A 26,765-nucleotide genomic window follows, 5' to 3' on the forward strand; every position below is an offset into this window, starting at 1 on the left:
TAGAGTCTCCAATTCTGCATGCACAATGGCTCCCTCTTCTCTGCTTTTCTTTTGCTTGGCTACAGTGGTGTATTTCATTGAAGCTGCACCAGTGGTAAGTATTGTTTAAGCAGCACAGCTGATTAATGAGGGCAGACAGAAAAGTGCCTTTGCTTGCAAGTATTATGAAATAATTGCCATAGAAAAATCCATAGCATTAACTGCATCTTTTGATGGTCACTTTTTTAACCAAAGTATTTTAGGCATAAATTTCTTTCAAATAACTGAAATAATCTAAGGTAAAAAAAATAATCTAATGTGTAAAATAATGTGCATTTTTTTCTTTTACACATTTTTAGAATATATTTATTTTTAGTAACACGTTGCAATTGTACTTAAAAGGATTTAAGATGTTGGCACAAAGATTAATATCTTACATGCTGAAACAAATCCCACAAGTAAATCTGTGAAATGTTTACATTGCATTTCTAGATTAATACAGTGAAATTGGTTCACCGTAGTTCAGCAGAGGTCTGAAAAAAGCTTGTTATCAGGATTTTGTATGACTGTGTGCTTGCATATGTTCTAAATATTAATTTATAAACAGTATCTCAAAGTTGTATTCTATGCCTATGCTAGTTTAAATGTCACTTATACAAATTCTTAGCTCAAATTAAGGGTTCCCCAATATCACCACCACCACAAAAAAAAAAACCTTAAAAATGCATGAATAAAGCAACGTCTACCATTCACAAAACAAGCTGTGTACTACCAACATTCTAATAGAAATCTCTTTTGCTATATTAAGGGATCCCATAGTTCCGTTGACTCTAAGTGTCCTCTGATGGTGAAAGTCCTTGATGCAGTTCGAGGTAGCCCAGCTACCAGCCTCCCAGTAAAAGTATTCAAAAAGGGTGAAGATGGGACTTGGAAGGAGTTTGCTAATGGGTAAGACCACATGGAAAGTATCTGGGGAATCTGTTAATCATGCTGTACAGTATTTTCCTCTCAAATGGAATGTATTAACAACACAAGCCTATTAGCCACAAGCTTTCATTGCTTATTATTTTTGAAGGATTGTAGATCCAGTCCTCAGAACAGTGCCATTTTAGCATGGTGATGGCACTATCTCCTCTCAAACCCTGATTCAGTGAGGAAGTAGGTACAACAATGGGATGTGAGTTCTTATTTGTTTATATGAATCATCATACTCACTACTTTTTTTAGCAATGTAACTCATGGTAAGAACATTTTAAATTTAATATAGTCAGACATTTCTGTATGTAATGATTCTCAGAAGAACCCTGGAAGCTATATGTGGTATAACAATCCTCACCATTCTAGAAAATCTGGAGTTCTATCAAGTAGTTGTAGATAGATGGGCAGTACAGTAGTTGATCAGCTTTAATTTGGCCTTATAGATGATTTTTTTTTCTTTCAGGGTAAAAAAGATTTGAACAGATTCAGAAAATACAGTGTGACCTAACATTAAAACTTCACATACCTATTTAGAAGTAAATCTGAATGCTTTGCTACCAGGTAGTTGGGCATATATCTTAAATATAAGCACTTCTGATTAACTTACATGGTTTTTTTGTTTCCCTTAGTCTCAACTCCAAAGCATTATGAATGTTAGTTCAACATCCACATATAGAATTATCCCCTCTGCATTTGGTTTCCCCATTAATTGAAGACAAAAGTTAATTCTCCAGATATAGCACTTTGGAGCACTGGCAATTTTGATGGGAGTCCCATTCTTTTCAGTGTGTATGTTTTAAATATGACTAACTCTGAATCCAACCCATGATTAGAATAAACTTATATGCCATTTGCTTTCAGTAAAGCTGTTGACTGTGTCACTCTCATATATTTATTTAAGGAAAACAAATGATTTTGGAGAAATCCATGAGCTTACAACAGATGAATTCTTTATAGAAGGCTTGTACAAGGTGGAATTTGACACTAGCTCATACTGGAGGGCACTTGGCGTTTCCCCATTTCATGAATATGCTGATGTGAGTATTTGGAAATAGTAAAATATAAGGTAAACCACTGGTGAAAAATTGTTTTATCCCGAATGCTTAATTCCTAAGTATTATGGTGCAGTTTGATCCATTCAACCACATTCAATAATTCCTGCTATTAAGTAAGCATAATGTTTGGGAAGGGGAGAAATGTAAACTGAAGTCCTTGGTAAGTTTAAACTTCAAGACCATCTATGTTTATTCAAAAATACCAAAGATTCACAATATTCATTAAAATGTGTGCACTTTCCTACGTGCATATGTGTCTGTTTTTATTTGATCTCCATATCCAGCTGGATTTAAAAGTGTGGTAAGTGTATTTGCAGTAAAATAAAGTAAAGGTAAAATTTCAGAATGAAAGAGAACGAACAATAGATTTCCTTTAATATCAGTCTATCTGTCTTTAGCACTGCTCACTTTCAGGTCATTGTGTTAACTAAAACATTCCCAAACTCCTTTTTTTTTTTTCTTTTTTCATTTTACAGGTGGTTTTTACTGCTAATGATTCTGGTCATCGTCATTACACTATCGCTGCTCTTCTTAGTCCTTTCTCTTATTCAACCACAGCAGTTGTCAGCGACCCAAAGGAATGAGACCGTGCATAATTCATCCAAAATTCTCTCTCTTACACTTGTGTAGCAATATTTTAAAGGAAGTAGTTAATTTGTACTATCAATGGCTTGTTTCCTACAATAGCTTGTAATAGCTACTACTTGGCTAATTTTTAAAAAATGCATCAATAAATATTTCTTCTCTAAGTATTTATGTGTATGCATCAAACACAATACAGTTCTGCTTAAAGAAATATGAAATACTTTTTTTTTTCCTATGTTGTATTCAGCAGCAGGCTCTAAGACATTCAGCAAGCACCAGTTTGTGAACAATTGTGATTCTTCCTTTGCTTCATTTATATCTGTTCAGAATTTGTCCTGTTCCCAGCCAAGTAGTAAGGGTAGCTGGAGAGAAGCGGAGCCACTGGCACAGGGTAACATTTATCTGGAACAAGGAGGAGAAAGATCTTTAGGCATAGCACAGCAGCTTTTTCCAGCCTGGTGTCCTTCCAGTGTGTCTGACTGTCATTTTATCAATCTCCCAGCCAAGATGTGAAGTAAAGACAATGAATGACTTGAGATTGGTCATGTGCTCTGAAGAAAGAAATTATCCTTTGCTTGGTAAAAGGAAGACTGAGGGAGACAAAACATAAAAAGACAGGAAGATGGAGCAGATGGAAAAACCAGAAATTGAAAGGCATTGATAGGATGTCATCCAAAGGACTGCACAAAACATGGGAGGGTTAAGGCTATCCACTAGAAAGAGAAAATGGCAAAGTATGTGCAAGTGAAAGTCAGTATATTCAGACTGGTGATTCTGAATGGAAGACCTGTGGATTTGTGATTAAAGACAGGCTCGCCTCTCTGGCTTCAGGCCAAATTCTGGGATGTATTTCTTGGCATTTAACTTCTTCAGCTGACTTTCCTATGAAATGGGTTTTATTGAAACAGAGTGGCTTCAGAAGAAGGGTTTCGTGTTCTGAGGTTCAGACCTAATCTCTGCTTTGCATTCTTGTGCCAGTTCCCTTTCTGTGATACCACAGTACATGTGGTTAGGCACCACAGAGCCCATTTTGTTAACTTTCACCTCTACGGCAGTCATTCTGCAACAGCATCCATGACACTTTCTCAAGGTTCTCATCCCAAGAGCCCCCAAAGATTAGAGGTATGGTTAAAAACAAAACCATAGTCTATAGCAAATGGTATTTTAGAAAAACAGTGGATTTAAAAAATATTTTAATGATTAAAATAATAGGCGATAGCATAATTCTGTACAGTACTCAGAATTTGTTAATACATTTAATGTGCTTCTTACCCCTGAAAAAGTAAAATCAGATTAAGTACACTTCCCCTCATATGCTATGAGTACCATTCTCATCATTTATATATAAATATCAAACTACGTTTCAGTCAATTGAAGAACAGAACCTAAAATCCAAGACAAAAAGATGATAACACTACAGATACGTCAGTCGCTCATTTTAGCCTAAAATATAGTGTTGAGGGAACTAAGGAACAATCTAAAGCAATTAAGGTTTTCATTAACTAAAAGCAAGTTCTCCAAGCTGAATTTCAGCTCCTAGTGATTTCGTCAACACACACATGAACTTTTCATGGCAGCACCACTCGTTCAGCAACTGTTCAAAGTTATGACAGCTCTGAATGAGACTTAAGACCAGTCCTCGAAGTTGCAACCATTGCAGCATCTGCAAAGTCACATGATCATGATTTGTGTTTGGCAACTGGCACATATTTATGATGGTCACAGTGTCCTACAGTCACATGATCACCATTTGTGGCCTTCACTGCCAGCTTCTCATAAGCAAAGTCAATGGGGAAGTTGGCAAGAAGTCTCATGTCATGGTCATGTGACATTGTGCTTAATGACTGTGGGTGATTCACTTAATGACCATAACCAGAACTGATGAACTGCTGTTGTACATCAGGCACAGTCATGTGATTTTACACTTTATGACCTTGTTGCTTAGCAACGGGGCTGCCTGTCCCAACTGAAGTCAGTAAGTGAGGACTACCTACACAGAAGTGATTTGCTATTGTCTTCTTTTTTGATTGGAACTTTCCCATTCAAGCACTAACCAGGACTTGCTCTACTTAGATAGTAAGCTTAGACTAGGTCAGCAGCAGACTACCACTTACTAGGCCTTCAGTATTTGCATGATTTTTATTGCTTCAACTGAAATATATTTATTTATCTTACTCTTGAAAAATCTATTCTAGAGGGCATTCTGTCCAAAGCCAGAGAGCAAAACCAGGCTGTCAATGGTTCTACATTATGAGGTCATAAAGAAAGTGAATGGCTCCCAGCTCCAAGTGCAAGCTAATTTAAAGGATCATGGCATATAAAGATCTATTACAGAATGGTATAATTGAGCAGGAAAAGGCATGCATTATATCTTGTTGTTGTTTTTTCCTGGCAGGTTAAAAATGTAATTTCAAAGGCGTATGCGCATATGCACATCCCCATATATACTTTTTCTAAAACGTATGCATCAAGTTGGCAATATTTAAGACAAGCCTTTCCATTCAAACCATGTCACCATATTGAATTAGGATAGGATGTTATAAATACTATGTTTAGCTTTGTAAAAATCCATTAACTGGGAATTGAGAAAAAGTGTACAGAATATGGTATCTAGATTTAAAGGTAAAGGAGTTTTTGCATGCTTGATTCATGTAATTTAATCAAAATTATGCATTATCAGCAACATCTTTCCATTTTAATCTCTTCAAGTTGCAAATTATTTGGAATGATAGACATCACTTTTTATATTTAAAGAGCAGCCTATAATCAGTTGTTATGCTGAGGCTGTAAGCAGAAAACAAAGATAAGTAATTTTGTTATCCCAAACAATGCAAGACATCTGCAGAAGAACTAATCCATAATGTAAATGAGATCTGTATCCATTTTACTCTTGTTGTAGATGTTGAGCAATGTATTTTCCATTCTGAAAGGAAAAAGAAGTAATTCTTTGGTTCTCAAATTTTTTAATCTTGATTCATAAGTACATTCAACATTGAAATGCCTATATTAGAACAGAGTGATTCACTCTATGAAGATAATTGCTCAAGTATTCAAAGAATAGTATTCATAAAAAAGGATGCTATATGTCAATCATCATCCAGTCCAATAAAAACTAGAATGAGACATACCTCAGTTATGTGTACTGGGCACAAAAAAAACCAAGATCAAAACAACTTTGTAAAATGGTGGGCATGTTCACCCCATGTAGAAGTCATAAACAGAAGAGTCTTAGCTTGTTGCAGAAAATGCACTGTTTACAAAGGAAGGGAAAAGTTTTAATACTGATGGCAATTGGTTTAGGATGAATTTCAAGATATTTCTCCTCAGGTTGACTCCAGTTCCAATGACTTTCAATGAGAAAAAAATTGACCAATGATAATTACTCTGAACATTCCACTTGTTACTCATATAAAATCTTTCCACCATCACTTCCTCCCATTAACATTCATTCGTCTTCTAATTCATTACTCCTTTGATTTTGGATGGAATGATGATGTTGTTTATTACAAAAATCCACAAAAGAGCAGTATGAAAATAGACTAGTTAGATATAAATCTGACGTTAGCACTACTGGCACATCAAGAACGATAATGAAATGCAACATCATGAATAGATTCCCATGCATGCAATATGCCTGAATGATATTCTTTCAAGCATGTTCAGGGAACTGCCCTGGTAATAAGTAGAATAAAGATTGAAAGATTATTTCTCATAGGTTTGGTGGCAAAATCACAGGTATACATGGTATATAGAAGGGCTGTAGCTCAAAATTAGCATAAAAGTTTATAGTAACAACCAATATTTATAAATCAGCCTATAAATCATTCAAAATCTTTGTCTAGATTCAATTGCATACATTTCATGCCTAAATTCTGGAAATACTGAACACAAATACTTCCAAAACATGCAGAATGCTACCATAGTCAAAAGCCTGATATTTTTAACAGATATTTATATGATATGGAAACATTAAAAAAATAATTATTATAATTCATTGAATGCATGCTTTCTTAGAGAAAGAGATTTTCCTGATTTCTAAGCATGCTACATTTGTTATCTACAGAAAAGCTAACAAGGCTTGAATACTTATTAGTTTCATAATGTGAAACATTCACTAATTGACACATGATTGTGCAGTCATTTGACTTTTTAGAAATACCTGATTTAGTATTTTTCCAGTGTTACAAAGTTTTGATCCAGTAGTTTATTCTGCTGTTCCATCAATAATCTTGAACAGGAGCTAGTTCTGGTACCAGGTTTACAGTGATATTAGTATACAGTTTACTGGCAAGAATAGATGGCATATATACTAGATTATTTAAACCATCAATAAATTGACGCTCTCGTGAATATCTTAATAGTTTGTATCTGTGGAAAAAAATATTCAGAGCATTGACAAAAATGTAGAAGGACATGTCATTTTGCACAACAACGAAATATTTTCAACCTCAGAACGAAACCAACAATTGTTTTGAACCCAAACTGAACACAAGTAAAAGTTCAACAAACATTCTACAAAAAGCACACTGGATAGATTTTTGCAGAATATTCAGCAAAAACATTTATTCTGCAATAAATACGCTGGACAGATTTTTATGCAAGCAAAAACCTTATCAAGATGGATAGGTCCTAAACTCAAGCAGAGCTGGAAGATATCATGTTGGAAAAGGCTGCTTTAAAAATACACAAACATGTCCACACATCATATGATATCATAATACTTAGCAAATGCAAGAACTTTAAGATGTCCTATGAACACCTATTCGGAAATAAATTCCAGAGTTCAATGGGGCTCACTCTCAGTTGGACACCACTCTTCTCGAAAGAGAGAAAATGAAGAGCTGAAGATGGGGACATTGGACAGCATCCTGCAAAAGCAAATCTAATTCTTTGCAGAAAAAACAGGAGTGTCCTACTGGCACCTCTATTGTGTCTATGAATGCTAATCATCTCAAAGTGATCGCAATAATTCCTGCTACCTTCTTTATTATTTTAACAAACAGTACAATAGCAACAAAAGTAATTGGAAAGTCCGACTTCCAACAATTTATCCCCAGCTACACTACTCTCTTCTTTTTTTTATGCTCAGAATATGCATTGAGGAATGGTTAAAAAAATATGATTGATACTTTGAATATGCAAGTTCTCTGTTAAAAAGCATTAGTTCAGTTCCATTTGCAATTCTAGAATTGTTGCATAGTAGTTTTTTTTTTTTTAATTTTGACTGATTTAAACCAGGACAAGACCATGGCTGATCAGACAGAATATGGAATTTAGTCAGTCAATACTAGTCTGAATCAAAAGAACTGTTCTCACATATGAGTTATTTGCATGAGCAAAATTACATTGCAAAAGCAAGCTGGTTTAAAGTTATACAGTATTTCCTTATCTTCCAGGGGAAAGCATTTTTTTTCCACAGGAAAAACATGCAACATTGAGTTGGTAGTTCTGATATTATGGCTTAAGAGACATCTTTATCTTTGATTATTGTGAGCCACCCAGAGTCATTGAGAGTCGGGCAGCACAGAAGTTTAATAAATTGTTGTTGTTGTTATTGTTACTGTTATTATCTGCAGCAAGCTGAAATTTCATCAAAATGATATTAAATGTGCTCCCTTTATATAGTTGCATGTAACATGATGACCCAAATACATAATATAGCAGGAGTTTGTGACAGAACATCATGTCACATATTTCATAATTTGCCTCCCTTTGCCCACTCTGCAGAAACACATATTTCACTGGTATTACCTAATTTTCTTTTAAAATTTGGCTGCTGGCATATTATCACAGCAATCTATTCCAGACTTTGCTGAACCATAAGGGCATTGTATCAAACTAAATATAGTATTCAAGCAGAGAGAGTTCATCATTTATAAACTGGGAATAATAATGAATATTCTATAGTGGAATTTTTAAGAAATATTCTGAATGCTAAAATGTTGCATATGAGTAAATGAATCAGTTATGTTTAACTACCAGAAACACAATATTACAGTAAAAATACAAACTTATTTTAACATTTTCATCCTCACCGTCCTAAAAATTGAACTTCTCCTCTGTGGTGATGAGGAATTGACTTATACTTTCCAAGTTCTCCTTCTGGTCTTGTCACATTAAATCCTACAGAGTGTACCCTATAATTCAAATAATTAACTTGTGTAAGAAGAAAACACTTTGAAATATAATCTCAACAACAGAAATCAGAGACAACTTTATAAATAAAAAGTGTCCTATGTTTGGTGGGACAGGGAGGTTCCCACAGTTGATTTCATGGCTTTTTAAAATAGTTTTAGTTATTAAAAGAAGAGGAAAAGATACCAATAGAAGAGAATATGGGTAGCTCAGGGTTGAACTGTGGAGTCCCTGGGGTTCTCTCAGCTTGGTCGTTTTCTTGCAGACGCTTTGTTACCCATCTAGGTAATATGTTCAGTGCTAAAAGGGGGTGGGGTTTACAATGGAGCTCACTGCTCCACTGTAATTCACACTGTCCCTCCTGGGCATGTAATCAGTGTAGAGCTATTATCAAGGGGTTGGAAATGAACCACAGATCATACTCTGTGTGCATTCCCTATTTTGTTAAACATAGTCTTTCCATTACATCAAAAACAACACAAAGAAGCCAGTTCACATGTAGGGAGCAAATATTTGTCATCAATCCATAACTGGAAATCTGAGATAAGGAACCCTTTTTTGTTATGGCCATGAGAAATTCCACATTTTGGGTATATAATTCAGTATCACATTCACATTTAAGCCGTATTACTGATGCAAAACCCACATTTAAAAAGTATGAAAATTAAACCAAAATGGGACAATGGAGGAGCAAGCCTATATCATATGCTATGTCCCCTCCAATATTTATTCTTCTACTATAATGAAGTTGATAGCAAACTCTTTTTAAGCATTTCCTGAAGTGTCCTATAAACATGATTTTTGGGGGGAGGGGTGGTTGAATTAGCCTAATCTGAAGATCATAACAAATATACTTAATATTTTAAGGTCCTTAACCATTGATTTGTCAGTATATGGTATTTCAACTTCTTTTTCAAAATCTCTTGCAAATATTAAATAAAAAATAGCAGGTTGGAAAGGAATCACAGATACACGCAATCTAATGATTCAAATACTTTAAAAACCCAATTGGCAGTAAATTGAGCTAAATATCCCTAGTAGCCCCTGCGTACCAAAATAGAGATTTACCAGCAATTTTCAAACTGATATCATCCTAGAGGATAAGTTTATTATGTGAATAAGTGTCAAAATTATACTTCCATCCCAATATGTGTCAAATATGACCTGCAAATTTATACTTAAAATGATTGATGGCTAAAAAATTGATGCTTAAAATGCAACTGAATTTTGACTACGGTTTTTTTTAAATGGAATATGGCTCATCTCTTGAGCTACACAGAAAAATAAGATGTGCAAAGTTTCCTAATACGTGGACACCCAACCAATGGTTTCTGCAGGGGGGATAAGGAGGGTTAGACTAGCAAAAATAGTGTTGTGTTGCAAGTCCCACCCTTTTTCTGCATGTGCCACAACATCATATGCATGCTCAATGGGCAAAGCATGTCGCACGATGCCACAATGTTTTCATCATTCTGACAGAAGTGACAAGATCCAGGAGACACTGTTGCACAGAACTCTGTACAGTTCTAGCCATTGGTTTTTAACTTACATGTATTTGTAATTATGTATATTTTATACACCAATTGCTGGAGGAGAGAGAACACTTGGTTCAACTTGTTCATCTAATGACAGAATTCCTAGCTATATGAATTTCACATATGTGTGACTGATTTTGACTGACTGAAAAGCAAAATCATAAGCAAAAACACAGTAGCTAATATTTTAGGAGTAGAAAGTTGGAAAAGAAGTAGCCATTAGCCAATCAGCAGGAAAACTAAGAAAAATACATACATTTTCCACTGTGCTAGCTTTAAGTTCCATTAGATAGATCCAGAGACATATGCTAACAAGGAATTCCTTTACCTATGAGCTGTTGTTTAAAGCTATTCAGTATTAGCCAATTACTTTTATGAGTGGGTCCAATAGGTCTATACATCTCATGCCAGCAAAAAAGAGCTTGGATATTACTCTCCCGTTTATCCTACATCTACTTTGAATCCTCATTTCTTCCATCTGCTATGAGCTGTTGAATTCTGGTCAATGACTTAATAAAGTTAATACAATACAATACAAATACCTGTTCCAAAGGTCATCATCTTCTCCTCCCCATCCCCAGAAAGCATTTGGAAATCCATTGATTTTTTTGAACTGTTCTACTGTTAATCCACTTACACCACCGAAAAATTCATTGTATGGAAGACTGAAAATGAGAGAAGGTAATTTTTATTATGGCTAGGACTTATAAAGATAAAAGAGAAGTCTTCTTTGAGTCAAGCTCAACTCCTGCTGCCTTCATCGAAATATCCATATTGGGCTTTGGGGGGCAGTGGGGGAGGCAACAATTTAGCACCAAACTTGGCTTTAGTACATTTTTATCATTCTTTTTCACTACAAGGGTTTTTGTATCTTACCTATAAATAATTTAGATTAATAAATATATTTAAATCGGTTTAGAATTTTGTAAACGGGTAGTACAGTAGAGAAGGTAATGTTATTTCTGTAAAATAAAGTGTAGCTGTGACTACAGAACAACTAAATAGTGCATTAACAATCTACTTTTCAAGCAGCAGAGGTAAAAAAAAAAAATCACACTGGTGGGCAGTGAAAGAGTATCTTTAACATACTTCGTAACATTTTAAGACTGTCTTTTTCCTAAATAAGAGAACTTGCTCTTTGTAAATGCTAGAAAAAAGGGGAAAATAAAAAGAATAATATAAAGGGACAGAATACCAAACATGGAGAAAAAGTGAGAAAAACAGATACTCGGGACAGCCACAGACTGAATGTGCAGTTAGTTGAATCAGAAAGGCTAGGAGTAAGATAAGAAGCAAAAAAACCAAACTGAATTGCTGCCAAACTCAGCATATGGGACAGGTACTGAGGTGGGAGAAAAGAGGAATCAAACAAAAACACAGGATATTTGTGGGAACAACATTTAGCAATGGGGTGTTGGAATGAGAGTGGGGAGACCCAGGTTCTTGTCCCCCTTCAACCATGAAAGCTCATGGGGTGACTTTGGGCACTCACTCTCTTAGCCCAAGGTTACTTGTTATGGGGCTAAAATGGGTGGAGGTCTAGGTGTACCATTCTGAACTTCTGAACAAAAGGCAGGATATAAATCTAACCTATAAAATTAAAATAGATTATTTCAGTGCTATAATTGGACTTCCTCCTACTCTTTGCATACTCTCCAGTGTGCTCTAGAGCAGTGGTTCCCAGCCCTTTCTGTGCCCCACACCCCTAGGAAATGTTTGATTAATGTTCACACCCCCTACGAAAGTAATATCACATTTGAAGATGTGATGCTCAAGGTACATGGGCACCTGGCTGAGTGATGACTCAGTACTCGTCACTAAGGGACACGAGCCACTCTTTGTCGCACCCCCTGAAATTCCATCTTGCACCCTGTGGGGTACGGGTACCCCAGATTGGGAACCCCTGCTCTAGGGGAAACCTTTAAACAGCAGAGCAGATTTTGGATGTCTGTGGGCTATCACAAGAACTTTAATCAAATTCTTTCTGGTTCTGCTCCTGGATTTCACTGTTTGAATTCACAGTCAAAATTGAACTTTAATGAAATAGGAGAAAAGATATATATAAGATATGTAAATAGTGGTTGCCAGATGTATTGTGTATACTGATACATTTTTATTTACCCTTCTTAAAGCTAATGGTAAGGATTATAAGCATGTGTGTGTGTGTTTGTGTGTGTGTGTGTGTGTATATATATATATATATATAAAAAAAAATAAAATATGTGCATTTTTAAAACTGACATTTCATTTTCTGAACTTGGCCTATATGTTTTCTTTTGTTCCATGAAATATTTGGTAATACCAGTAAATATAGTCATGGAATGTGAGAAATGATTTCAAATATTTTACAAAACTGCTTACTTTGACTAACTGCACAAGATCAGAAATATTGTTCTACATATTACATACATGTACATATACTTATCCAATTTTGCAGCAAAGTGACGTGGCATTTCACCACATCCATAATAATTCCTATCATTTTCTGGTAAATGATCCACATCATGAAAGATTACACAGTCCCAATCACCATCCTTCATAGCTTCTTTGAAGCCAACATTAAACAGCATTGCTCGGTTAAAAGGCTGTGTTCCTATCTTAACAGAATGAAAAACAGAAGAATGAACTGTTAAAGAAAGTTAATTAGAATGTGCAGATTAACTATTGGAACACAGTTACATAATGTTATATAACTACTGAAATCAATGAACCTGAGCTGTGACAGCTTGTCCCATTAATTTTAATATGTCCATTTTAAGTTAAGTATATTATAAGTTTAGATCCAATCCTTGGTTAATTACACTCCTACTAATAGGAGAACAATAGAAACAATATTTTAAAGTTACTCGGTACACACAAGAGAAGACATGGAAGATTCCAATTAAGTTGACATATATAATAATATTTAAAGAGCTTCTTTTGCTGAGCTGGGATTCAAGTTATGGAAGTAATTCTATTTAAAAAAAATTGCCCAAACACAGCAAGAGCATTGCTAAACATACATTGGCAGACACACACTGTTTATTGTTGAATATATTCATCCAAATATGTACAATAATATAATATCTGGACTTGTTCTGAAATAAATTTTTTAAAAAGCTCACCTGTTCAACGACATAAAAAGCAAATTCTAGCCTCTGCTTCTGTAGCACTGGTATTAAGTGTCGAAAAAATATAGGAAGGTGTTCATGACGATTGCGAAAAGGGATGAGTATTGCAACCTTTAAAAACAGAAGCCCATCTGAAAGCTGTTATGCTAGCAGACTGAACTGCAGAAGTAATGCATAAATCTTAAGACAGCTAGTTGCTGGCGGTGCATGGTTCAGGTTATGCAGCATGTCCAATAGCAGAAAATTAATTTTAATTACTTTTCTGCAAATCATTCTATCTGTCTGCTTCATCTGAAGAAAAGTAACCTCAAATTTCAATGACCTCTTAAGAAACAACTTTTTTTTTTATCTTTTACTGCTAATTTTCATGACTTGAAGTACATTGTTGTCTTCTCATTGACATAGCCAACTACCTTCTAGATAATACTTCAGATCATTTCTTGAAACTAGACAGACTGCAATCACCATACCTTAGGTAATGCCTGATTTTAATATATGGTTCTGGTATATCTGAGATAAAGTTATGCCCTATTCCATCAGTTTGTTGGATTAAATCATTGAGAATATAGCCTTTTCAATAGTAGCACCTTAGAAATTTATCTTCCAAAGACTGCCATCTATGTTCATTTTAGTAAATACATGGAGGAACAGTTATTTATTAGTGTTTTTCAAAATGCCATACTCAATGCAACGTGGACAAACACATTTACTGTTGATATAATGGTCCCATTCATTTATGAAATATAGGTTTAAAGACTTCAGTTTTTGCATCCAGAAGGATACATTGGCAAAAGAAGTTGAACTCTCATTTCTTTTCCCCTAGCCCACCTCCAAGATGAGGTAAAGTTGATCTCTTAACTCAGTATTGATTTTCATGTGAAAATCAGTCCTACCCTCAATCCTATCTTACATGACAGATGTGCAAATAAATGCGGTTGTCCTTATCACATTTAGTTATGGTCTGAAGTTTATCACTGGCTAATTATTTGGATTCTACCTAAACTGAATACTACCAAGATTCTTATAGAGACAGGCAGGCAGGTAAAAAAGATATATTATTCTGTCTTTATTCTAGCATGCTTTTCAAACTGCAGTCCATTATGAGCTTCTTATATGGATGAAAAATAAAGATAAATTATACATAAACATGTATAATTGAAGATATATTCCAACCAATTCCAAACTTTAAGAAAATCACACAGGTCCTAGATTACTAGAAAAATAACTGTATCTTACCTTCCAACGTGGTTTACAGTCTTTTGGCTTCCAGTGACCACCTGGTTCAATGTCTAAATCTTTAGAAAACATCTGTTGGATTTCATCCAAACTAATTTCACTCATATTGGCTTCAATAATGCCTCCTAAGTAATGGGAAGCATAATATAAATTTTGATTAAGATTTCCCCCACTTTTAAACCTAAGGTGTGTAAATGACATAGATAGTATTATATTTAACAGCCAGTAATATGCTGATATCTGACACAGGTTTTCAAATGCTGCCACATAAGATAGTTAAGAAAAAGAGAATTTCTCTTGTCAGGTATAAAAAAAACCCCTATGCTTAAACACAAACCCATAAGAAAGGAATACATTAATGAAATAATAGTTAAATATACAAACAGTGGATCTGAAATTCAAATTAAAATCCGAAACACTGAATGTGTCATTATATCTCCTGACTTATGAGGCAGAATGAGACCTAAACAACACAGCATAATGTGTGTATTTTGCCACATGCAAGCAAGTGTTAAGATTTACGCACCAAAATGAAGCTGAGGTGCATTTTTTTAAACATGCACCAAGGAACACAGCCAGCTCTACCACATAGCAAAATACATTCCTTTCCTTTTCCGTCTTTCTTTTTTACTTTATTATCATTGCAAACATTGGCCTTGTTTAGCCAAATCACACTTTCGTTTCCAATTTGCTTCTCCCCTTCCTAAAGTGCTAAAGAGATGGCCAGCATTTGTTTCAGTTTTCAACTAACTGTACTTTGGTGCTCTATCTAAACCAGTGTTTCTCAACCTTGGCAACTTTGCCAAGGTTGAGAAACACTGATCTAAACAAATGTAAGATTGGTTAAATCAAAGTTTATTCTTTAAACCAGTATCATAAATCATGACTTGGAGCTGGCTTTTACAAATAAAACATACCAAAACTAACACGTTTTGGTCCCCGTTCAGATACAATGCAAAGCTGGTTTGTTGAAAATAGAACTAATATTTCCTAACCTCCTTAGGGCAAGGAAAAGGGGAAATGCCGTTCATAGGCCTGAAACTCATTTTAATAGCAAGGGTGTGGGCAACCTTTGGGGTCAGTGTCACATTTTAAATTTTGAGAGTATGTGATGGAAATGCTCACAAAACGGCTGTTACTGGGGAACATGGTACAGCTGACTATAAAAAACAATTTAGTAGAAGGCACATCTGTGAGTATATTTCTTGACCCTCAATATAGCCTATAGGACTATCTCTACCATCCAAGCTTAGCACTTTTTTTTTTTTTCCTGAGAAGGCGGACATACTTCCAAATAAAGCACTGAGTTCTAGCCATCCATCATTTTTGTTTTCTAAGAATACTTAAGGGGGTTGTGTGGGGCTTCAACCCATTCCTGCACTTCCAGGCTGCAAGTGACACAGCCCTGATTGGGAAGGGTTCACCTGCTTCTTCTCCCCTTCCACCCAGGCCAGGAAAGAAAGTGCCAACTGTATGTCTTTTGAGGACTGTTTTTCTAAAAAAAAAAAAAAAAAGTTTTAAAATCTTTCCTGTCATTTGGGCTAGAAGGGGGACTTGGCAAAACTCTTGCCAATTTCACCCATAAAAAAAAATTAAATGCATGTAGTCCTCTAGTTAGGAAGGTAACTGGAACCGGAATGTCCATCACTAAGTGATGCTGTTGTAAAGGGTGACGTCACATGACTGTCCATTAGCAATGGCAGTTCTGGGAGTTCCTGTTGCTGTTGCGAAGCAAGGACCACAGATTATTAAGCAAAGACCTCACGTGGCTGCGACTTGCTACTTCTTGTCGGCTTCCAACAAGCAAAGTGGATGAGGAAGCCAGCAGGAAGTTGCAAGTTGCAGTCACAACAAGCCTTTCCTTCTTAGGTGGCTCATAAGCAGGCCGGCAGGCAAGCGCTATGAATAGGCAGCCAGATGGGTGCCATGAGCAGGCGCGAGTGTGGGCAGGTGGGTGAGCGGGTGCTACGGGGAGGCGGGAGTACAGGTGATTGCACAGGTGGCTGTTACGGGTGGGCACAAGTGCAGGTGGGCACAATGGAGTACAAGATCCCCCTGCCACCCAGGAGCTCCACAGTAGAAAAAGCAGTGGGAGCAGGAACAACTTGCGGGAGTGACTTGTGACCTCCTGCCAGCTTCTCCATTGACTTTGCTTGTGGAAGCTGGCAGGGAAGGTTGCAAATTGTGATCATGTGACTGCAGGAAGTGCCTAAATCGCAATCATGTGACTGTGGGAACACTGTGATGGCCGCAATTTTGAGGACCAGTCATAAGTCCCCATGATTCCACACAGTTGCAGCTTTGAATTGTCACTGAATGAATGGCTGTAACCCAACGACTACCTGTAGCCAGCATTTCAGATTCTCTCCTGAACCTATTGCAAACAAACAAAAAAGGGTCAGCATTTCACCATTCCACGATTGAACCCCTGAAAACAGGAACCAAAGGCCCAGCCTTTCCTGGGAGCCATGCCAGCAGACCAGTACAAAATGGTGGTCAAAGACAAAGAGCAAGGACTGGGGCAGGCAGAGCATTCAATGGGCAACTGGAGGAGGAATATTTGCTTCATGTGGAATGAAATGCAGCAGGTGGACCAGATGGCTCTCCTTGCTTCAGCAGAGGGAGAAAAATTCAGCTTTTGAGGTAGAGCAAGAATATTTGGGTGGTGGTCACTTTTCCAGCAGCCTGGAGGAAGGCTGAGGAGCAGACAATGTCATCTGTCCCTGCCCTTCTGAAATGGATAAGTGGCTTCCAGGCAAGCCCGTAATCAGAGAGTTAAACCAAAATGTTATGTCAGGTACTATATCACACTGTTTCTTAATACTTAGATCTCAGTTATGAAGTTCATGGAAAACCTTGGAATAATCAGTGGCCTTATTCATGCACAATAATATATCATGTTTATCATCAGACGAATGAGCCACAACAAACCTTGAACTCACACAGTCCCCCACCTTCTTCTCTAGTGGGATGAAGCAACAAGGAGGCCTTTTAGAAGCTTTTGCTTTTCTTTCACACTAATCCCATTGAGTACATTCATGTTATGGTAAGCCAAGATGGCCATAATACTGGTTAAGTTGAAGATCTTTAACCATAATCTGAAATCCTGGCTTGTTTTAAATCTATGTGTTTTACCCACAATATTCCCTATTATTAGAATCAGTCTGAGCAGAGCAGATAAAGAAATCTCTGATCCAGTGGTTGACTGGATTTTTGCAGCCCAGATATGGCAATTCTAACTACATTGCAATGTGCATACTAAACCCAGTAATTAAAGCTTAAAGCAAAAGCTACTTAATTCTATCATAGGAGGATGAGAGGGCAGGGCTAGCAGATCTGGGCTGCAAAAATCCAAACAACCACTAAATGACAGGATAGAATCAACATTTTCTGTATCTCTTTGCTTCCATCCAGTGATCTTCTGGATTCTTGCAGTCTAGATCTCTTAACTCCATAAGAGAGAGAGGAACACAGGAGGGCAAGGTTTCTAAAATATTACAAACACTGAACTGGGTTATTATAGTGAAGTCCGTACATAATGATATATGATAGTGTTATAGGAACAAACTTGCAGGATTTCCCCTTCTTTCCTTCTGCAAAGCTTTGCTTCTGTTTCCACAAAGAGTTATATCTTAGTGCTAAATATAACCTGAACTTCACCCTCAGTTGAATGAAATGCTGCATTAAACTGGGTATAAAAAGTGCACTAAATGCAACTCTGAAATTCTAAATTTATTTTTGTAGAATGTTTAAAAATTATTTTTTAAAAAATTATGACAAACTTTTATTATCCTAGGGGAATTATAATTATATAAATTATACTGATATGAATGTTTAAAAAAGCGTAATGCTATTAAAGAGCTTTATTGAAAATAGTGTTTCAAAACAGTTTGTAACAGGTTTAGGTTAACAGGTTTTCTGTTAAGGTGAAAATAAACTTACTCATGGAGGGCAGTTTTTCTGGACAAGGTTGAGAAGGAGAATAAGTGAAGTTTTCTGGAAGATACATCACTGTCTGAGCAATACTCTCACTTGTACTGTTGCCTTCAGGATAATCTTAATAGAAATAAAAATATTCCCCATTAATCATTTCTATAATGTTTATAAGGTTGTCTTCCCAACTCATTTTTATAGAGTCATGTAATTTTATATATGCCCAATTTAACATATTAAATACATGCCTCTGATCTTAAATAATGTGTTGAGATTCGACTTAAGAATTCCTTTGGCCCTAAGTATTACTAAAAATAATTTACATAATTACATAGACATTCAATTACTATATAATATTTCTACCTGTGCCATTTAGTGTAGCGTTCTTGTTGGTGTACAGTCTGATCATATGTCCTATTGTTTTCACATTTTCTTTCAGCATTATACCTCGTGCTTGTACCATAAATAAATATGTATTTGCTGTAAAAAAATCATTCAAAATTAACTTCAATATAAAATGTAAAGTTGGATATATAATATCCTAAATCATAGGCAGAACGAATAATTTTAGGATAATTATTATAGACAACTCAAATAAACTAATCATTACAGAAAATTCAAATTGACAAAAATACAACATGTGGAATCTAAATATTAAATGCAATATCTTGAATAGCTTTGCACCACCCCTTGAAAGCTGTATTATATGCAAAGCATATTCTACTTGAACAAAAGGAATAATGAATTAATTAATCATAGGTCTAACTTCTGTTCTTGTCTCCAGTTTCATAAGTGATTGATGCTAATAGCACTGAACTTCTGTCACATAATCAGTCTGCAAGTGCAACAAAACCTCACATTACTAAATGTGCTTTTACAAAGTCCCATTCCATGTTACTCTTTGTAACACTGGTAAATGAAAAGCCACCAGGGTTCAGCAGCTTGCTAAAATGATTCCACCCAACACCAAATTCACCAAATAGATCACTAGTGGAGATGATGAATTCAGAAAGGATTTTCATTTCTCGACTGCTATGAAGCTTCATTCCCAATCTGTTTCTCTGAAGCTCCATTATGCTGCAGAGGGCAACACCATGGGAAATATACCAAGGGGGAAAACTCTTTTTGTCATTTTTGTAACACTCCAGAGTACAAAGGAGGAATACTGAATTTAGTGAATAACACAACAACCCAATTATATCTTTTGACTCTAGGCTGTTGGAGTGAGGCTGTTGAGGTCTTGTCCCACAGCCTGGGGCTGTGCAGGTCTAGATAGAGTGGAACCATCCCAAATCAATCTTACCAAGACTGAGCGGCTGTTGATGTTGGGGTCACCTAGATCTGGGGATATTACATCTTTAAGCTTTGATGGGGTAGCACTTCCCCATTCAAGAACTGTGTACAGTCTAGAGGTCTTCCTGAACTCACAACTCCTGTTCAGTGAGCAGATGGCAGCTATGACGGGAAAGGCCTTTTCACAGCTTCATCTTGTGCACTTCAGGTCAGAGTGATTCTTCCAGTCAGGTCACTGTTGGTCACCCCAAGGTAACATATTGGAAGTTGAGAGAGACCTTAGTTTTACTATTTGCCCAACCTAACTGTCATGCAATCTTTCATCCTGAGATTTGTGCAATGGTATTTTGTGAGCTATGTCAAGTACAGTACCTGGTATGGCTTAGTGGCTCAGTTATTTTATAGGAAAAAATAGTGAATTACTCCCTTATAGTTCTAGCTCAGATATCAACAGTTGATTTAACCAAGTCAGGAAGGGGTTTCATTAGTCATTATGAACAGTTTTTCTCTTGCACAAAATCTCAAAAATCATATAGTTGGGCAAAAGTGTTTCTCACTACAATATATATTAATTCCATATTTCGTTATATTCTGTCTCAAAACAACAATGCTATGGACACTTTAAAAAAAATAAAAGTAGTGTTGTCTGAAAAACTTGTTCTAGTTTTTATGGATACTGTTATTGTTCATGTATTTCAATTGTATTTTATGAATTTATATGCTGCCCTGTCACAAAGGGTATAATTAGGATTAGGGTTTTGAACATTAAAACCACACAGCATACAGGGGAAAAAATGCATGAGTAAAGATACATTATAAACTCCTTTGAACCCACAAATTCAACTGAAGTTCATTCCAAATATAGACCCTGCTTTAGAAAAACCAAGTTATCTATCAGTGTTAAACATATGGGACCTGCAAAAAACATCCCACTGAAGACCTGGCATGTAGGATGGACTATAGGCAAATTATGTAATTAGGTGAGTGCCAGTGAGCTAGACTTAAATAACTGTATACTTAAATACTTAATCTTTCTCTCTAGAATTAATCTCTTCTTATGTACCACACTATTTACTCTTGATCTGAAGAGGGACAAAATCATCCACTACCTTCATTTCTTCACTGCAACTGGCTGACATTACCTTTGGCTTCCTGAACCCGAAATTCTTAACTTAATTTTCAGCTTCCATTTTTACTTCCATAATGAACATTTCTGAATCTTTGCTTTCAACTAGTAAGGGTGAGCTGTGTATCTCAAACTGTTAGTATCTCTACCTCTGATTTTGATATCACCTGTCCAGTCTTGGCATTTATATATGAACTACATAAGTTGAACAGATATGAAGACAATATACATCTTTATCTCACTCCCTTTCATTTTCTACATTACTCTGATTCTTTGCTTTCCATTGTTACAGTAACTGCTTCTTCACTGTAAAGTTTCCTCAAAAGAATAATCAGGAGTTATGGCATATGCATTAGCCTTGATATATTCCATGTTCTGGCATGATTTAAATCAAAGGCTTTACGGAGTCCTTGGGGTTCTCTGAGCTTGGTTCTTTTCTTGCAAACGTTTCATTACCCGGCTAAGTAACATCTTCAGGGTTTGCAGCAGTCAATAAAGCAAACTTCCTTCTTACCTTTTCTTGCTGTCCCATTATTCATTTTGCATTAACTACCTGATCTCATATTCCTTTTCCGAGGAATTAGTGCAATTCTTAGGCAATGTACACATTCTCTTACTTCTTCCTTCTCCAATATATATCTTCTTCTAAGAGTCTGGTTCTATATTTACTTAGAACTGTTAACACTTCAAGTGTTTCTTTTGCTGCATCTTTAAACAGTTTAGTGGGTATTTCATATGTACCTACTGCTTTCCTATTGGGTAGCTTCTTGTACCTCACTTTTTAGTGGGGTCTGTTCCTCAATACATTGTTTCTCCATGTTCTCCATCTTTTTGTAATCCCATTTGTAAAATGTTTCAGTAAAGTATTTCCATCTTCCTTTAACTCCCTTTAGGTCTATTAAATCTCTTCAGAGAGTATAACTTAATTAATGTTACAGTTACCTCCACAACATCAGGAAGTTATATATCCTTTAATGAAACAAAATAGACTCTGAAATATGGATTGTTCTTTAGATATTTCAATCCATTGCTTTCATAGTCATACTTTATCTTGCTAAAACCAATAAGATAAATTTAGCTGATATATAACCTAAACTGTAAAGTCTGTTTTTGGTTGTATGACATGCAAATCCACATATTAAATTTAGTGCTGTGTGCAAACTAAGCTACAATGATTTGTCCAGAAGCTATAATTTTTAAAATCCTGTCAGCAGTGGCTGTCCATAGCAAGCCCCAATGACATAAAAATGAAGACAATGACACACATGCAGTGACATTGTACAGGAATTCTGCCACTGCATATTTACATTGTATGATGATGTGATGCAGACATCATGATTTGCCCTCTTGTCCCCCCTGGAGATACCCATGCTGTCAGGTTCATGGCTGGATACAGCTTTAGTTTATAATAGAACTAAATACTTCATCTAGTGGTGGGAGGAAGATCAAGTCTCTTGATGTAGATGACTGGAAAATAGAACCACTGGAAGGAATGAAGCAATTTTTGCTATTCTGCCTAATTGTGGTTAAAACAGATGCTGAGTAACACTTGCTGCATATTCATTCAGTGTGTGGTCTTGGCTTTTAAAATCAAATATGGTTTCAGGTCAGCTTAACTGAAGGGCCATTCGCCATCATATGAATCTGCCTCAAGCCTGGGAGCGGTATTTCTGACCCTGCTTTCTGGCATGTAAAAACTATTTCATCAAGCACAAGGCCTTCATAGTAGTGGCCTCATATATTTGGACCTCCTTTAGGGAAAGGATAACTTCCCCTAGAAATATCACTGCTCTTTTTTAAAAAACAAAACTCTGGACATTTTCCAAAACAATGTCAGGTTGAAGAACTTTAAGTGCTGCTGATGTTAAATTAATGTTTTCAAATTCATGGGTAAAATACTATTATATACGCTGCAAAATGTTATATGAATTGCTTGTAAGGGCAGCAAACCCTGAAAGGTACTCTCTATATAAAAAATATTGACTAGTTTTTCCCCTTGAAATAAATCTCTTCAAAAGCAGCTAAGATGCACCTGAATATTGTAAACACTAAGCAAGCTTTGTAAAATTCAGCATGGCTTTCAAAAACGTTGCTGAAAAGAAACCATTTTTATTTGTTTTCAACACGCAATCAACAAGCAATCCACAATAGACAAAAATGAATCCTACAAAGGAATAATCATATTTTATACATAAATATTTTAAACAAAAAAATAAAATAAAATAAGAGGTAGACACACTGTTTTGGTAGAAGAAACTGTTCAAAGAATTCAAAGAATTATTACAGAGAACTTTGGAGGAATAATTAACTCTTTGGGGTAAGCCATTCAATTACAAATTAAGTCACATTGTCCAACAAACCCCATAAGTTTCAGTCATCTCGCACATTCAAGCATCACCACTGGGGAGGGGTATGTGATTTTGCCAGCAGCAACAATTTCTATCTGGAATGCTGATTAAGCCAGTGTTTCATCCCCCTGAAGCAACATATGATCACTCCTAGAAAATTGTGCATTTCTCCCAGTAGGACACAAGAACACCCAGGTCTTTCAAAAATATAATCCACAGAAGCCTCCCATATTCTGTCTACAAGCAGCAAAGAGAAGTGAGAGAAATTATTTCCTATTTTGGTATTCTCCCACTAAACTATGGCATGTGGGAACTTAGACATTGACACACACAAATTCATCTAGCAAAAACTGCACCAGGGCATAGATATACATGTGCATGTGGGAAAACAGTTGCTACAAGCTCATGTCACCTTCCATCACCTCAAAGACAGTGTTTGTCAACCCTGCTGAGGTCGGGAAATGGTAATGTCAGCGATCTCGGGGGAAGGTGGTCCATGACCGGGTCTCCCAGCCCATCTGGGAGAATCAGTCCCCAGTGTTTCCCGTTGGGGCAGGCAGCTCTAGGGCGGCGCCTCTTTTAATCCCTCCCACCGACCTTGGAGGAGGGCAGGAGAGCTTGTCTTACCTATGCCAGGAGCCACATAGATGAAATAAAGGCAAGAGGAAGAAAAGGAGAAGAAGAAGATGAAGACGAGAATGGAGCGGTTGGAGACTCTCAGCGCCGTCCTGAAGAGAGGCATCCTCCTCCTTCCAGGGCAGGAGGGACCGCTCCCCGAGGCCCGCTACGCTGCCCGGGCAAAGCGCTTCCCGCGGAATGGATTCCGAACTAGCGCCGGGGAAGCGGCTTCCAGACCGCCGGAGGCAGCGTGGAAGCAGCAGCCGCAGCCGCAGCAGCAGCAGGGATGACTCATGGCATCCCAGGGTGGGGAGGCTCTCCTGGGGAGGGGGCGTGTAGAATGGAGCGGAGCCACGCGGGGGGGGGGGGGCTCTCGGTGAAGCTTTAAAGCCAAGGATGGTGAGTGGCGACGGCCGCGGAGCGAAAGAGGGGACGCTTCGTGACGCAGGTGACAAGAACGAGCAGACCGTACCACAACGGGGTGGTCGGTGGGTACCGTGGCCACTGGCGGCGAAAGGGCACCTCGTCTCGCTCTGTCCTCGCTCAGTCAGTCAGAGACTGCGGGGCTCCGACCAGCCAAAGCGGAGAGTGGCGCCCGGCGTTGCCTGTTCAGGTGTGGCCGTTCCTGTTGATCGGCTCCGCATCCACTCAACCACGGAAATCCCGGCGCTTCCCCGGCCCTCATCGCCGCCGTCGCCGCCCCTGTTCTCCTGACGGCCGAGAGTCGATCCGCGGCGTCGGCTCCTGCTCTCCCGCCCCCACCCCCAGCCCCAGCCCACACAGCTCTCCCCACTTCTCGTCGGAGCGAGCGGGCAGGCGCCTGGACTGCGACGATTGTGGGCGTGCGCGCCCCGGCTTCCCTGCGCGACGAGGGACTGCAGAACTGCGGGGAGCGAGCCGGAGCGCGCGCCGCTTCCTGACGCCCCGGCTGCCGACCCGCGCGAGCGGGCAAAGTCCGCCGAGGTTATAGCCAAGCCGAGGAGGCAGCTGGAGGAAAGAAACTGTTCGTGGCGTCCGCCACAAAAAGGAAAGGGGGGGGGGGATTGGGATGTTCCGGTGCCTTAAAGAATAGTTAGGACCGAAGCTTGTCTGCACTAGGAGACCTGGTGGGAAAGAAGCTTCAGTCTTGGTATACACAACCTTCTAATAAGCTGCTGCGATTAGCAGAGGGGAAATAGCTATTGTACAGGGTGGACTGGGGAAGACTTTAATTTACCTCTCCTCCCGGTGATCAATGAAAGGCCAAGAAGCCAGCTGTCCCAATATGTACGCTGAGTCTGTGACTGCCTCATACAGTGCAGTAAGTCACAGTATGGTTTGTATATAATTTATTTGACAAACCAAAAACAACCTATGGTTTATTTAATGGCAAACACAGTTTACAGGATTGTGTGAGAGAGAGTGGACATTTCTCCACATGGACCTAACCACAGTACAAACTTGCCTGGGCAACATCTTTTTTTTTTTGCTAAATTTCAAGATACTGTTTTCCTCTTGCCCTCACTCCCTAAATGCAATAGGTTTAAGTCATCCTTAACTATGTTGGCATTAAAGTAGTGTTTTCCCCCTTAAGATTATAGCATTCAGTGATACCAACATGTGTAAAAGTTGTTATGCTTCCCCTATTACACCAGAAGCGAAGTCAGATGATCAGCGGGGCATGGGATTAAAAACCTATTGGCCATTTCAGGCTGAAATGCTACCTCCCTTCCAGTACCCAGTCACTTTTATTGCCACCATTCTGCTGTTGACACCCTAAAAGCCTGGATTGTTGGGGTCCCTGAGAGCAGCATGAACTATGCAGAAACTCATCAGAGGCACACTTTAATATGTATTGCTATATTGGAACAGCAGCCATAAGAGATAGTGTCTGAGTAGGCAGGAGAGAAAGTACAGAATTTAACTCAATCACCTTTCAAATCCTATGCACATTTTTGTAATGCCACCACCATGGAGTTTCTTTTCTCTCACTCCCTCATCTCATCTCTTGGAGACAGTTGCATATATAATATAAGAATTAGTTCCCAAATGGATAGAGGTTCAAGAGACAGCCATCTGCAAATTTCCGTTATCAGTGAAGATACCTGCCTCCTTGCTGGTTCATTGGAAGGCTGTTAGAAGGAGAATCAGAAAGTCTCTGTCCTGATGAACACAGGGCATCTACAGGGTGGGGCTTCAATTGCTTGATTGCAGCCATCATCCTGACTTATTTGAATCACCACCACTTCACCCCAGCAGACACACCTGTACACAGGGATATATTCATTCTATATAGATATTTAGGTAGTCCTCAGCTTATGACCATTTGTTCCACAACTGTTTGAAGTTACAGTCGCACTGAATGGACTTAGGACCAGTCCCTGAAGTTACAGCCATTGCAGTGCCCCCACAGTCATGTGATCAAAATTCAGGTGTTTGGCAGCCCACCTGCACTTATGATCATAGGGGTGCTTCAACTCCCCCTGCTCATCTATCTCACCCCCCCATCTATGCCTTTTTGACCCCCTGAACTCCATGGCCTCTGCCACCCTAGCTGACCTTCACTGTCTTCTTGCTCCCACTGCTGACCAAGCATGCCCGGCCTGGCCCTTTGCAAGGCAGCTTCTGGTGACACGAGGCTTTCTTCCTAAGGTCACATATGGCAGTTTCCTCATGAGACCTGGGGAAGATGGCCTCACATGGCCAGCAGCTGCCTTGTGAAGGGCCAGGGTGGGCACACCTTTTCAGCAGCAGGAGCAAGAAGAAGGTGAAGGTCAGCTGGGGTGGCAGAACACAGGGTGGCAGGGGCCTTAGAGTGCAGGGTGGCAAGGGTGACCACAGCTGGGACTGGGCTG

General features: G+C 38.1%; 2 protein-coding genes across 4 annotated transcripts; one reads left to right on the forward strand and one right to left on the reverse strand.

The window, feature by feature from the left end:
- The first annotated feature begins 25 nt into the window (after nucleotides 1-25).
- TTR (transthyretin) lies at nucleotides 26-2,596 on the forward strand. The gene is made up of 4 exons (XM_007443525.4): nucleotides 26-94; nucleotides 788-927; nucleotides 1,859-1,994; nucleotides 2,489-2,596. The coding sequence occupies exons 1-4, from the start codon at nucleotides 26-28 to the stop codon at nucleotides 2,594-2,596; spliced, it is 453 nt and encodes a 150-aa protein (XP_007443587.1).
- Nucleotides 2,206-24,905, reverse strand: B4GALT6 (beta-1,4-galactosyltransferase 6). 3 transcript variants are annotated; one of them, XR_015794025.1, is made up of 10 exons: nucleotides 23,941-24,905; nucleotides 18,910-19,026; nucleotides 18,556-18,669; nucleotides 14,614-14,738; nucleotides 13,372-13,488; nucleotides 12,677-12,864; nucleotides 10,810-10,932; nucleotides 8,633-8,734; nucleotides 6,757-6,965; nucleotides 2,206-2,999 (listed from the first exon to the last, which is right to left on the reverse strand). XR_015794025.1 is itself a non-coding variant. In XM_007443524.4 (9 exons), exons 1-9 carry the CDS (start codon nucleotides 24,053-24,055, stop codon nucleotides 6,818-6,820), a joined length of 1,149 nt encoding a protein of 382 aa, XP_007443586.1. In that variant the 5' UTR covers nucleotides 24,056-24,905; the 3' UTR covers nucleotides 3,779-6,817. The 3 variants fall into 3 exon arrangements, 2 of the variants coding, with proteins under 2 accessions (XP_007443586.1, XP_087986896.1); XM_007443524.4 differs by lacking the exon at nucleotides 2,206-2,999 and having other exon boundaries at nucleotides 3,779-6,965; XM_088130770.1 differs by lacking the exon at nucleotides 2,206-2,999 and having other exon boundaries at nucleotides 3,779-6,965; nucleotides 24,404-24,903.
- Between the last annotated feature and the right edge of the window lie 1,860 nt (nucleotides 24,906-26,765).

This window comes from Python bivittatus, unplaced genomic scaffold, assembly GCF_059951505.1.
Source record: "Python bivittatus isolate LINGU-HERP-01145 unplaced genomic scaffold, Pbiv_v1 ctg000840_np1212, whole genome shotgun sequence".
Lineage (NCBI taxonomy): Eukaryota > Metazoa > Chordata > Lepidosauria > Squamata > Pythonidae > Python > Python bivittatus.

Bases quoted from the DNA above. Each gene is read 5' to 3' on its own strand.
- B4GALT6 (XM_007443524.4), bottom strand. From the start codon at position 24,055: ATGCCTCTCTTCAGGACGGCGCTGAGAGTCTCCAACCGCTCCATTCTC. The intron at 13,489-14,613 runs GTAAGATACAGT...CTGTTTTTAAAG, and splicing joins ACTGTAAACCACGTTGGAAG to GTTGCAATACTCATCCCTTT. The intron at 8,735-10,809 runs GTATTTGTATTG...TTTGAATTATAG, and splicing joins GATGATGACCTTTGGAACAG to GGTACACTCTGTAGGATTTA.
- TTR (XM_007443525.4), top strand. From the start codon at position 26: ATGGCTCCCTCTTCTCTGCTTTTCTTTTGCTTGGCTACAGTGGTGTAT. The intron at 95-787 runs GTAAGTATTGTT...TGCTATATTAAG, and splicing joins TCATTGAAGCTGCACCAGTG to GGATCCCATAGTTCCGTTGA. The intron at 1,995-2,488 runs GTGAGTATTTGG...TTCATTTTACAG, and splicing joins CATTTCATGAATATGCTGAT to GTGGTTTTTACTGCTAATGA.